Source organism: Microcaecilia unicolor, unplaced genomic scaffold (assembly GCF_901765095.1).
Source record: "Microcaecilia unicolor unplaced genomic scaffold, aMicUni1.1, whole genome shotgun sequence".
Taxonomy (NCBI): Eukaryota; Metazoa; Chordata; class Amphibia; order Gymnophiona; family Siphonopidae; genus Microcaecilia; species Microcaecilia unicolor.
Window position 1 is genome coordinate 54,294 of NW_021963379.1, and position 14,297 is coordinate 68,590.

Sequence of the window (14,297 nt, forward strand, 5' to 3'; positions counted from 1 at the left end):
TTTTGAACAAAGGGAGCCAAAGTTGGTACCTGAAGTAGTGGAAGACAGACTTGCTGAAGGTTCCAAGGAGTGTTGGTGGGTGAACTGGGATATCAGTCTACGTTTCCTTGGTTCTCGACCAATTGCTCTGTCTAATAGGTCACATTTTACCTGACTGAAGAGGTCCATCCATGTGGGTTTTTTTTTCCAGCCTTCTCTGGTAGATCCAGACGTTTGTTTGTTTTTTTTTAAAAACAGTGATGTGAAACTTAAAGCTTTAAATAGTGAAAGTCACACAAACAAGGATGCATGTTTTTTTCCAGTTTTCAGCTAGTTCAGATGGTATCTTTGTTGCTTGGTGGTGTCATGGCATGAGATAGGACAATTTGCTTTAAACTTGTCACCTTTATTTGGAAAATTTTCTTCTGGGGTGAAAAATAGAATCTTTTGTCTATAAATTATCCTGCTGCCTGCTCTCTCATATGATGGTATTACAAGGCAGTTAGTTATCTTTGTTATGGAATTGTGGTGCTGTTGTATCTCCGAGTATATACTGTACCTCTGTGGCCTGTCCTTTTATACTGAAGAGTACATTGTGTGGTGGTTGGCTGCGGTGTTTGATCTGTTTTCGTGGTGCTTTTCCACTGGAGACAGGAGTGAGAGAGGTTGGGAAGGGGAGGGCTGCGGCAAAGGTAAAATAGGCTATTTTCAATCCAGTAACTTGGAAGTAGTAATGTGGAATTCGCAGAATTTTACTGGAGAAATCTGCTTTCTGGGTGTATAAAGGGAAACTGTCACAGATATAAAACATTCAAAAATGGAAGCCCTGTTTTGTACCCAACCCCACCCATGAAAACTTGGGAAGAAGAAAATTGAGAGAGAGGCAGTGTTGCTGGATCTGTTGGGAGCCTATAGGAAGATTAAATGGTATAGACAGGAGCAGGTCTGCAGTTATGTAGAGCCTATTGGCTATGCTGGAAAATGTTAGTATTACCAGTTATAAGCATGTCTCCATATTTTTAAGTCTCATTTTGGTTTATTCCATTAATAACTGATTAGTCAGTTTTTCTGTTTCCTGTGCTTCAAGTTTTATATAAAATAATCTCTGAAATCCTAACTTAGTTTTTCATGTAGTATGAAAAAGATGAGCCAGAGAGTACACAAACAAAAAAAAAAAAGCAACACTGGGCCTTCAAGACTGAGACAACAGGAGTATTTTATTAATGAATGACCCGACAAGGGCCGTGTTTCGGCGTTAAACAACGCCTGCCTCAGGGGTTACAGTTTGGGTATTGGTTGTGTGAAGTTTGTATATCTCCAATGTCTTCAAAAATGGGGATAGGGAAAACTTTTAAAACCAAGCAATGCTGTCATAGAGGACAGCCGGGATGGCTTGAATGTTTTGGCCTGGCCTCTTTGTAAAATGCCAATTTCTCTGTTTTGGCCACGATGACTTCCGTATGCCAGGGTTTGGATGTTTAAACTCATAGTGCTTGCAAATTAACTACCATGATGTTTTGGTGGTGCTCTGGCACAAGCTATCAGAGGTTGCTTTTTCCCCTTACAAAGTTTTGCTTTTAGGGTGCCTCTAGTTTTGCCTTTTTGGAGGGAAGGGGGCTTTTCAGGTGGGGGAGTTAGTGGCTCAATTGGCAGCTGTGAGCAAGAGTCTATAGATGGTGTAAAGGTATCTAGGGAATATGAAGATCGGTTTTGGATCGTACAATTTTTATCCTCAACTGGGGTTGGGGCAGTGCTTAAAAAGGTGGATGGCGTGGTTATTCTTTGACATTCCTTCAGGGACATGTAACTGTTCAGCTCCAGGGTACAGGGTCTTTTTTTTTTATTCACCAGGATGAGCAGGCTTTGACCAGATACCAATTTACTACAGTTTTTGAAAAGTCTTGATAGTTCATTCACCATTGGGGGAGCCATGAGTGCAGAGGCTGCAGGCCTGGGGACAGTTGTTATTAAAAATAAAATGGTAGGTGGGGGGGGGGGAGTCAAAAGCCTTTGATGGCTGTTAGGAGGTAAGCTGATTAACAAATAATGCATTAATTAATAATCTACAACCACAAATAAAAATTACTGAGTTTGATAAGGTGATGCTGGGGTTAACTGGCCAGTGTAAGGGTTGGGGTGGTTAGTGAATTCCTACTGGGCAATTCAGTGATACCTGAGGATTCACAAGGTCAGGGGAGAGGGATGTCTTTGATTATCTTTGTGGTAGATGCAAATAACTGTCTCCACTGTTTGGCCAATTGGACACGCCTTTATTTACTGGGTGAGAGGTGCGTGCACTGGAACTAAATTTTGCCTGTGCTACATCAATAGCGTGTGAGTTCTTGACAGGTAGATGTACTGCTTATCCATCTGGGGGGGGGGGGGGGGGGGGGGGGGTAATGAGTTAGGAACAATTGATTTTTGCATGAGCAAGAGACCCGTCAAAATGTGAATTGGTTCCCTGCTAGCTCATATAATCTTGACATAATTCTAAGGCCTTGCTTTAGAGGGGAAAAGCGACAGTCCCAGGGTTAATAGGCAGATTGGTCTTTAGGTGCTGGGTTATGATGGGGGCCAAATGTGACATGACTGGGTGGATCTTGGTTGTGAAGAGTTTATGTGCAAGACACGATGTATACCTGTTGCATGCTAGGAACTGTTTATCAATGACATCAAGATGGTTAGTCCAGTGTGGAAGACCTAGCACTGCAGCTTCATTTTTTTGTGGAGAGAGGGAATACCTGATGAAGGTATGAGTTGCTGCTGGCGAAGAACTGAAGGCTTTAAAAAGGTACCTGTAGTAGTCCCCCAAGCTTTTCTTAGGTTTGGGAAGGGGGGTTGCGATGGATGGGTCTTGCCATTTTTTTTTCAGGTGGTGAAACAGGCCTTTGCCGGTAGGGTCTGGGGACCCAGCTGTGGGGCAGTAGACCTTAGCTAATAGCATGGCAGGTTTCCAGTTGGGCAGCATGGCTTATCTTAAGTGTCTTTTGTGGCCTCAGCTAATGACATGCTGGGTAGTCTTTACAGAGCCACCAGTTTTTCCTTGGCTCATTAAAATGGTATATATATTGTCCTGGTGCTGTGATCAGGTGAGATGTTAACCTTCCAACTATTACAAGTGAAGCTGCAGCCAGTGTTTCCAATTTGCTGTAGTATGTTTTCATTGTGTGTTTGTATTGAATTGGGTGACAGTGCAGGGATGTTGGAAGAGGGCAAAGGCTGTTTTGAATGACCATATTATGTGGTCAGCTCTACTGCCTGCTGCATAAGTGCTTTGGAATATCTACCTCTAGTTTGCAATGTGTGATTCTGAAAGTGGTCGCCCACCCTTCACGTGTGACCAAGGGCAGAGAGCAGACTCTAGCCTTATGTTGAGTTAATATCTCTCTGCTGTGTTTTATCTTGTGCCTTGTCTGCTTAATGTTACTGTCTTGATCTATCAATTGACTTTAATTTAGCTCTCTTGCAAAGCCTTTGTTCTTTGACAAATCACCTTGAATCGTATTGGGAATGGGATAGTAAGAACTGAACGGAAATGGGTCACCTTTGTTGCAGATGAGCAACTGATTCAGCATCAGCTCTACCACGGACTTAATACAATCTCTTACTGTTATACCAGTTATAAACAAACAAATGGCAGCAGTTTTCAAACTCCCATATTTACCAGCTTTACTAGTATTTGTCTGCAGAATCAGCAGAAAACTCAATTCTTGTATACTGCTATTATCCCCTTTCCAGGATTCAGTGTGGTTTACACTCTAGGTGAGACAAAAGTAGATAGTGTTAGTGTGAGGTATGAGAAACGTTAGAGACCATTGGTGTACTGCATGAGACTAAAAACATGGTGTGATTTGATATTATGCTCTTCACAGAGCATTGTAGCAGACCTATATTATATGTGGTGGATGGAAAGCACTATCTAATGTGAATCAGTGTGTTATGTTTTGTGATTTGTATTCAATGTGGCAGCCAGTATTTGACACACATATGTATATAATATGTACTGACAAGATGTCAAATGTTTTATCTACAAGAAATGTCTGTGTGCATACTGAAATTTGTGCCTTGCTTTCATGTACTATCTATGGATTGTACTGTTTTTAATAAGAACGCATTTTAGAAGAAAATAAAAGAGAAAAATGTAGAAATAAAGCTGGGCTATTCTGTTTTATCACTGAAAGAAATGGAGTCACAAGGATAGATGTGAGTAGTGAATGTTTATCACAAAAAGTATTGGACCTGCAGCATCCCTCTTTAACAGATCCAAGGCTCTTGATTGCTAATGTACAGATTCTTCTCAGTATGTGAACAGAGGCTGTTGTACGGGTTGCCTTATGGATTATTGTTACTTATCATAATTAAGGCTGCAAGTAATCACATAGTTAATTGCAGTTAAATATGTGATTACTACATTAATCATTGATCACAATTTTAAAAATTTGTTGCGATTTAAAGTATTTAATCACACTGCGGCATCTTCTGTCTTCTTCCACTCCCGACCCCTGTCCTCAGCATGATCCAGCATATTTTCCTCCAGCATTATCCCTCATATGTCGGCCTTCTTTAAAAATCGTCTTCTGTTAGTCCCCAGCAGTGGTTCACATATGCTGCCTGCAGTCAGCTTCAAAGCCTTCCCTCTGGCCCATTCTGCCTCCTCTGATATCGCTTCCTGTTTTTGCATGGACAGAATGGGTCAGAGGGAAGGCTTTGGACCTGGCCACAAGCAACCACTGCCAGAGACAAACAGAAGACCCCCTTGAAGAAAGACTGGGGGGGCTAAGGACAGAGAGAAAATGTTATATATGGAGGGGGTAGGAAGGCACTGGACAAGGAAGCAGAGATGCAGGATATCAGAGGGAGAGAGTTAGTGAAACACTAGGCAGAGGAAGGGGAAAGAATGGGAGGGTTGGGTGTAAGTTGAAAAGTTGTAGGTTGATGCAGTAAAAAGAGGGAAACAGAGAGCTAGCTGGTAAGGAGGAGGAGTGAAATCTGGGTAAAGCACAAAAATAAATGGAAGAAAACTGAAAAGAAGAGATCTATATGATCAATGTTAAGAGACTGATGTAGTGGAGCAAATGAGGTCAGTAGGCGAGAGAAGAAATGACAAATTGTCATGAGACCCTAGAAATAAAGTTAACAATGGACAGAGGAACACAGAAACCATAGAGATCAAAATGATCCAGAAAATAAAATAGCCAAAGAGAAAAAATGTATTTCCAGTTTAAGGATTAGAATATGCTATCTTTATATTTTACATAGTACATGGGCAAATGCTTCACTGCCTCTGTATATACTATTTCTCTGGTGTTGTACTTCATGCAGTGTGGCTTCTTGAAACTTTATCTACATATTTCTATTTTCACTCCATGGTGACCTATTTGGTATTTTGTGAGGATCTATCTATACTGTGGGTGTGTGACCAAGGCTAGGTAGTCTTTGAACATGAATTTTCTCTGTGGTGATCTGTAGTAATATGGCTTGTTTAGCTTTCCCAATACAAGTATTGATGTTCTAAGGCTCACTGCAGTATTTACAGCTCCACCATTTCCTAGATAGGGTCCTTGTTGTGTGAGTTTTGGAACTTAGTGCTGGCAAGATAGATTTGCTCTAGGTACTGGGTGTCATTTTTTGTAGTTTTGTATTACTTTACAATATGTATGATACCAAGAGGGTTTATACTGATGTTACTTAGGTGACACTATAATCAGAAATTATTTTTTGTGTGGTATGTTTTTAGGGGAAAGGTCCTAGCTCTGCTCTCCTCCCAGTGCTGGAGGAGAAGCCAGGGGGGGTTCTACAGAGGCAAAATTATATGTCTGGATGTAATACCATATGTGGAAACGTGCATGCTGGGAGACTGAGGCATATTTTCAAAGCAGTTTGGGAGGCTAAGTTCCATAGGTTTCTATGGAACTTTGGGAGGCTAAGTGCTTTGAAAATGAGCCTCTATGGAAGGAAGCAACCTTTTGCACAGCCTGCAGTATGCCAGAAAGAGAGACTGAAGGCAAAGATTCAGACTTTTCAGAAGGTGTATCCAGGGTACAAATCTAGAAAGATTTACGTGTAGTATTGCTTTACAAATGAAACCAGAATAAAATATTTGCTTTTCTTTGCAGCTTCTTAAAGGATACAGACACAGTGGAGGCAATATGCCCTCCACTCAGTCATTAAAGATACACACATACATTTCACAGGCTATGTCCATGGAAAAGGGATAACAGAGGGGAAGACAGTATGCAGGAATCTGTGCTCAGCTTTCTTCCTACTACTTGGGCCACTTTGCTTTTACTTTTCTAACGTTGCCTCTCATGAAAGCGCTGCTTGGAATCAGTGCACTGGTACTTGAGGATCTAATGAGTGAGAGAAGAGGCTCAAAGAGTGTGAGAGTGTGGTACATTCCTACTGAGTGAGACTTGGCAGCGCTGGACTTGCAGACACTGAAGCCTGTGCTGTTGCCTCCAATGCAGTTATCTGTTGTGGGGAGAAGGGGCAGGGGTGAAGTATGGCCATTAGCAGGTGGTGGGGTTTCCTCTCTCAAAAGTTGGCAACTCTATCACAAAATCTGACCTGAAAATCAACCCCCTGATGAAAAACCAGGACCAGCTCAACCTACCTGAGGTGGCCTGGAGTTACCTTCTAATTCCAAGTTAATGAAGCACCACAGTGCAGCAAATTGAGGTGAGCTACATGAGAAAAGGTACTTGTGTGGGGGGGGGAGGGGGCAGCTCTACCAGCAGCGTAAGAAAGGTTAAGTCTTAGGAAAAACAGAAATAAACCCATGAAAACAAACAAAAAAGCTGTATGGTGTTATGGCACTCTTTCTTCATCAAAGCCATCCATTGGCAGAAAAGGCTCTTTGGACTTCCTTCATCTCACTGTCTGTCAGCGGGAGCAAAGGAGGCCGACAGGGTCCGCCGTAGTAACCAAACCATTCCATGGCTTGCTTTAATGCTGGTATCCCAAACTTCCGAGTTACCTGGCAATGCACAGAACAAAAACAGTTACCGAAAGAAAAGTGCAAATGCCATGTTACCCCTGGACGTCATCGGTCAAGTGCCAACTACTGAACATAGAGTGTATAATATTAAAACCCTACACAAAGATTCAAATAGCAAATACATTCATATTCCACAACTAGAGTGCTGCATTGCGCTGATTTCAGTTTCAGCAGTATAGCAAATGTTAATAAACTATGGTTTTGAACTAATCCTTAATTTTGCACTGGAAGATATATCTCCTAATTAAGAACAATGGACCAATCAGACATAGCCAGGGATCTTCATCTTACAAGCCCTAGCACTGATGCTGCAACCTGGAAGGCCAACCAGTGCAGAGAGCTGCAGGTCAGACAAATGAAAGAATACATGACAAAATACAATTTATATCAACTCTACATTTCAACTTAACAGTCAAATTCCCCCTCCACTCACTTAAATGACAATAGCATTTACTACTTCACCTCTGCAACTTAGAGTAAGTGCCATTAGAAAAGGGTACTATATAGTCAAGAAGCATGTCCTCATAGTTACTTTCACTGTCATAGCTGTTCACTCCATTTGAACCAGAACATGCATTTGTATTCTCCAGGGATTGAATAGGGGAGATTTGCTCCCTATCCACTTAGCCAAACCAAGATACTTTGATCCACAGCCAACTATGCCTTCTGAACATGCAACATACCCATTTCTCTCCCCAGGAAAGCTGGTCATGTATGTCTAATAAGCAGACTTCTGCAGTAGGGCCCAAAACAGAAGTAGATTATCTTTCTGCTCTCTATTACACAACTTGCACTCCTGCCATTGCTACCTAATGTGTTGAACAAATTTCAGGCCTTCACACAAATCCCCAGACATTCTCCAAATATTTCCCTTACCAACTCTCTCAAAGCAGATTTCTATCACAACAGGGCATAATCAGAGCACACCATCTGCCTACCTGTACTCCTAGCATTCACGGCAGTGGTAGGGGCATCTCTTCGAGGGCAATTCCAACAAATCATTGAAAAATTAAATAGCATGGATGAAAGGAATGAGGGCATGGGTCAAAATCTCCTCGCTATAGTGAGTCATATAACCCTGCTGAAGTTGGATGTTGAGTGTGTGACCCAGGAAAACAAACAAGTAAAGATGCAATTGCAGACATTAGAGGATACATTGGATGATATCGAGAACTGAAACCGATGGAACAACCTAAGGTTAGTGGGTCTCCCCGAGTCCACTTTGGACACAGATCTGTACAGCTTCCTGGAGTCTTGGCTAGTCTATGTATAGAGCGAGCCCACAGGATAGGGCCTTGGAGAGAAGCAAACCTGAAGTCAAGAGTGGTCATATTTTACCTCCTTAATTATGCTCGCAAAAAAAAAAAAATATTTCATGCACTATGGAGACATAATAAGTTGATGTACCAGAAGAAAAAAAATTCCTCTGCTTCCAAAACTATTTGAATAAAATATATGGACGGCACAGAGTCTGCCCCGATCTGTAGAAGGCAAGTAAAGGCTAACATTAAATTTGCACTCTTGTACCCAGCAAAATTAAGAATTGTGCATGAGGGAGAACTAAGATTGTCTAATTCGGTCCAAGATGCTCAAACTTTTACAAGAAAATGGACTCTAGGACACCTCAACGTCAGCTTCAGGAAAATGATTCTCACAGATAAGGTGGAGATGCCATAATGAGTTCAACCAGCATCTTTTGTGATGCTCCTCTCATTTTGTGGATAAGATTCAAACTAGAGTAAATCGAATATTACAGCAACAAAGGTTGGTGAAACTATCAATAACTATTTGTGGCAGACTCAGCTAAAAGAACTCATAGAAGCAGTGCATAATGAGTTACACTTGACCTGGTGCATAAGATTTTCTGGAATAAATTTTCTGATAAAGTTTTGGGGGATCACTATCAACTGGCATGGAGACCAGGACAATCAGTTGCTGCTTCTTATGTGCCAGGATAGCATGGTAAAATATCTATACTGAAAATTTTATTGAATGGATTACAAATGCACCAGTTAAATTTGAATGGTTTATAACAGCTCTTATATTTACTTAGGAGAATGGATTTATCTTCATAACTGATGAACACAGAGATCTAACCAGATAGTATCACTTTCTTACTATTTCTTAATCTTAACTTTTACAGAAGAGGCAGACATCATCTAGCCTACAAAAGGATTCTTGTCTCAGTTAATTTGATTTTGTGTATATGTTTCCTCTACTCAGCCTTCTTTTGTTATAAATATTTTCACTCTGTAGACTCCAAAGAGACTTTTTATTTTCTATCTATCTATATAAAAGGCTTTTACATCTAGGAAGGTCTTCAGCTGATGCAGTAAAAAGAAAACATATTTCACTCCAGCAAAATGAACTAAGCATTTACAAGGATAAGCCAAGAGAAAACTAGTCCCAAGGTCCTTAGTAGCCTTTCTCAAGGTCAAAAAGGCTTTCCTTCTCTCCTGCGTACTCTTATGTACATCTGGGTAAACCCAAATACACTGCCTACAAAACAAAGCATTCGCATTTCTAAAATATAATCTAAAGACAGCATTCTGTTCTTGCTCAAATATAAATAATGCCAATAGAATAACTCTTTCAGTTATATCAGACATAAATCAATCTTCTCCACTCGTGGTTGAGCCCCTTGTAATTCACCAGATGATTTCAAAACAGGTAGAAAGCAGGCTTTGTTTAAAGGAGGAATCGTTTCAGAGGCTAACTTCAAAAATTTCCACAGCATATTTTCGAAACACATCCATAGGGTTCATCCCAGATGGTTTTGGAAAATTCAAAACGCAAAGATTTAATCTTCTATTATAGTTTTCAAATTGCTCAAGCTTATTATGAATCAACATATTATCTTTAACCAAAGAGGATGATACAGATTTCAAAGCCACAATTTCTTCCAGGACTTCAGAAAGCTGATTTAAAAACTATTGTGTTATATCAGAAACAGGTTATTAAGTCCATTCTACTCACAAATGATGAAAATTTTGACGAAGATTTGGCCACCATACCTTCCAGCTTACAGAGCACCTCCCATATCTCAGCAAGAGTCACGTCCCTAGAGCTTTACCAGCTCTCAAGCTGACCTCGTCAACAGCAGGCCTAAATTCCACATCAGGCCCCTCAACAAAGCTCTTCATCTCCTGCCACTTCGGACACAGAGAGAGCTTGAACACAAGTGGAGAGCTCTGTTGAACAAGACGGTGGAACAGGTTTCCAGGGGAGAAAGATGTTTCCGTTCCCAAGACCACGGCTGCTCCTCTAAGCTCAGTCAGCAGGAGAACCCACACCAGTATTCTGGGGGTTCCAGGTGGTGAAGCATTCAATGCTCTGTTGTGCCAAAGAGGTTCTGGCTGGTGGGGGGGGGGGGGGGAGTACCTGAACCACTCCTTTATGGTTTGTATGTGGCACTGGAACTAGGAAACAGAAGAAAAACGGCACCACACAGAGCAATGCTCACACACTCCACTCATGCCGCCATCTTGCTCCGAACCCCCTCCAGAGAATTATAATAGAGAATAAGCCTACTGCTATGAAAACAATAGACTAGCGATTGCCTGTGATAGATTTGCTTTGCGCAGGCTCCTAGACATTCAAGTTGTAATTGACTGAGTAGATAAGATTTTCTGACACACCACCTTTACTGTGGGAAGATTAATATCCAGGCTAGAATAGAGGATAACGTCCAATTGGATCACAGCTGACATGGAAATCTGCTGTTATTTGTTGCTTTTGTGTACTGGATGGTACAGTTAAAATTTCTGTTAACATAAGTTATAATAAATAGACTATATAAGTAATAACTAATTTGGAGCGAGTTCCAGGACTATTACATTCTCTCAGGAGAAAGGATTATCCCTTGTGCTCTCTGAATGTGCAGCACCATTTGGGCTGGAAGAGACTACCCGGGATGTACCTGTCTTGTCTGTGAGGAAACAGCGGGAACCTGGTCAAAAGGTATTTGACCAGGTTCCCGCTGTCTCCTCACAGGAATTTCCATTGAAGTCCTGCTGGCCGCCAGAACCTAGGGGCTCAACTTCTGTGGAATGGCAGTCACCACAGGTGAAGCCTTGGGCCTATCAGACTGCCTATTCTAGGATCAACTCCTCGCCTGGCTCTCTACCCTGGGATCAGCATAAGGGTTCACTTCTTGGGTCTGTGTCCAATTTTCAAGTGACTAACCGAGATAGACCGTGACACTCGTGTAAGAAGGTATGTATCTTTTGTTTCTTGGGGGGGGGGGGGGGGTGATTAGAAAAAGAAGGGGAAAGAGGGTAAGCTTAGGAAGGGAGAAATGCCAACTATCAGACCCATACAATATTACAAATAGTGTACAATTGGTATCTTTTAAGATGGGGCTTTATGTCTTGCAGTGGCGTAGGAAGGGCAGGGCGGTGGGGGCGATCCGCCCCGGGTGCACGCTGCTGGAGGGTGCAGAGAGCAGCTGCACGCCTATCAGCTCCGCTGGTTCCCTGCTACCTCTGCCCCGGAACAGGTTACTTCCTGTTCCAGGGCAGAGGGAGCCAGTGGAGCCGACAGGCGCACAGCTGCTCTCTGCACCCTCCAGCAGCCAAGAATGCACACGGGGGGGGGGGGGGGGCTTGATGCGCCAGGGAGGGGGGGTGTCGTGCTGTACCCTGGGGGGATGGACGCCGCTGCACCCGGGGGCGGGGGGGTGCACAGTGGCGATCCGCCCCGGGTGGCAGCTGACCTAGAATCACCACTGATGTCTTGTTAACACAACAGATTTAACAGAGGTAGACGGAGGTAAAATGAGGAGGGAGTTTGGTATGATTTACTATTGTAAAATATGCATATTTCAGATGCTTATTTAATGGTATAACTCTCTATATTTGTTTAATATATGTTACAAGTTATTATTGGGATGGGTGGGAAGTTGAAGGAAAGGGAGATATTGTAAAATACTGAACTTGAATGTATCCGATTGTTCAATAAAATCATTTAAATCTAAAATATAATCTAGTCTGCTTTGCGTACAGTGGACTCTAGAAATATTTATTTTAATTATTTCTATACTGCCTTTCTATACTCCTCCTCCCCTGGAACCCTTTCTTTACAGAGCCAATGTATACCTTCCTTTTACTTATATTGCTCCCTACCCACTGGAGTCCTATCTCACATGGAATTTGCCATCTAATTATAGTCTCCTACTAATTGAGGCCTCCTCCAGACCAGTTATCCAGCTCCAAAGTTTGTGACAGAAAGCGCCACTTCTACCTGTATGGTAATACACTGAAATCAGCCAATATCTGTGCCCTCAATTTCCCTAGAATCCAAACACAGGGGCATAGCCACGAGGGGAGGGGGGCTGAAAGGGCACAAGCCACTCCATAGCCGTGGGCCAGCCAAACCCACTGTACTCAAAGCAGCAAATTGTTCATTTGCACATGTCTAAGGCTCTGAGGGGGTGGCAGCAGAGAAGAAATGCCCAGAGGTAGGAGGAGAAGTGGCTTGAGCCCAGCATCTTTTTTTTTTTTTGTATTTCGATATAGCACCACTCATTCCTCAGATTCCAGCAGCAAACAGCGGTTATTAAGATTTCACTTCTGGTGAGTCCCCATACACTAGAACTGAAATCTTAATACATGCCGCATGCTGCTGCCATCTAAAAAAGGAGTGCAGCTCATACCAAGTTGTAGAAAAATGCCAGGCTTGAGCATTTTCAGGCCCTTTACGCAGCCTTCCATATGCACATGCTCGTAACTGGATTCGATTTCCACTGCAGCTCCTTGTGACTCTGGGAAAGTCACTTAACTCTCCATTGCTCCGGATACAAAACTTAGACTGTGAGCCCGCAAGGGATAGAGAAAGTACCTGCATAAAATAAATGTAAAACCGCTTTGGTTGTACCACAGAAAGGCAGTATATCAAATCTATGACCTCTTTACCCTTTACTAACCTCCCTCCCCACTTTCAGCATTTACAGATCCTCTGAGCTATTATAAATGAGCTATCGCAATAATGACACTGCATTTTGACTTGAGTAAATAGAAAGAAGAGAAGAATCTAGAAACAGCACATCCAGTCATCTATATGCACTCCTTCAAATGGAAATAGGAAGATATGAGAAAGGACAATGAATGAGAATACTCTGAGCCTCTAATATATATAAAATAAAGCCTGTCTCCAGCTTACTGCAGTGTTTGGCTCTATTAGACGGTACTGTAAATCTCTAGCTTTATCCCACTGGCCGGCCCACCAGAGTTTTCCAGCTCACACACTTGTGCTCCAAGGATGTTAGCAAGTGCACACACGCCACCAACAGCACCTAGAACGAAGAGGAGCAGGTTAAAAGAAATGGGGGGTGGGGGGAGTTGTATATTGCATATGCCCATGTCTATCGATATAGGAAAGCCACTGCTTACCCTGGGATTGGTAACATGGAATGTTGCTACCATTTGGGTTTCTACCAGGTACTTGTGACCTGGATTGGCCACTGTTGGAAAAATGATACTGGGCTAGATGGACCATTGGTCTGACCCAGTATGGCTATTCTTATGTTCTTATAATAATGGTTTATACTGTTCCTGGTTCACACTGTTCCTGGTTCACACTGTATCCAGTTTCTAAAACTCAATAAAAGTGATTCATAAAAGAAATGTAATTCCTTCCACAAGCTACTTCAGTAGGCCAAAATCAGGGCCGCCGAGAGACCTAGAGAAGCAGCAGCAGCAGGGATGGGTGGGGGGGGGAAGCAGGGACATAGAGGAGGCAGATGCTAGATTGGGGGGAGCAGTAGCTGAGAGTTTGCTGCAGTGCACCAGGGTGCCATGGTGCAGAGCTTGGGAACAGGTCCCATTTATGTCCCACCCATGCTCCTCCCCTGTGAACATCCCTTTCCATTTACATACTAAGCCATTTGTGCACTAAGATTACAGAACAGTGCTAAGCGTGCAACTGCCATTTACATGTGTGCTGAATCCCATGGTATATCACAGTGCAGTAAAAGGCAATCTTTTACTGCACCTTGATAACTTCCCTTAAACCAGTCCCTTCTAAATTGGCTGTAGTCTCTATCTACCATTCTGGTCTATGGGCCCAATGTTCAAAGGGATTATCTGGATAAAAGCAGGTAAGAACATAAGCGTTACCATACTGGGACAGACCGAAGGTCCATCAAGTCCAGTATCCTGTTTCCAACAGTGGTCAATCTAGGTCACTAGTACCTGGCAAGATCCCAGAACAGCAAAACAGATTTTATGCTGCTTAACCTAGAAATACACAACAATAACTAGACAAAGTAAATGTATTGCAATAAAAAATCTAACGACTGAAGAGGTTATCTCATAACATCCAG

The 14,297-nt window shown here is 42.4% G+C and overlaps 1 protein-coding gene across 1 annotated transcript in view; it reads right to left on the reverse strand.

The window, feature by feature from the left end:
- Window positions 1-6,071: 6,071 nt before the first annotated feature.
- LOC115459261 (4-hydroxy-2-oxoglutarate aldolase, mitochondrial-like) overlaps window positions 6,072-14,297 on the reverse strand; it is a gene marked incomplete at its 5' end in the record, with an annotated part of 30,103 nt that continues 21,877 nt past the window's right edge. Inside the window, 3 exon segments of the mRNA XM_030189113.1 lie at window positions 6,072-6,955; window positions 13,136-13,206; window positions 13,209-13,268. Coding sequence (XP_030044973.1) covers window positions 6,806-6,955; window positions 13,136-13,206; window positions 13,209-13,268 — 281 coding nt within the window.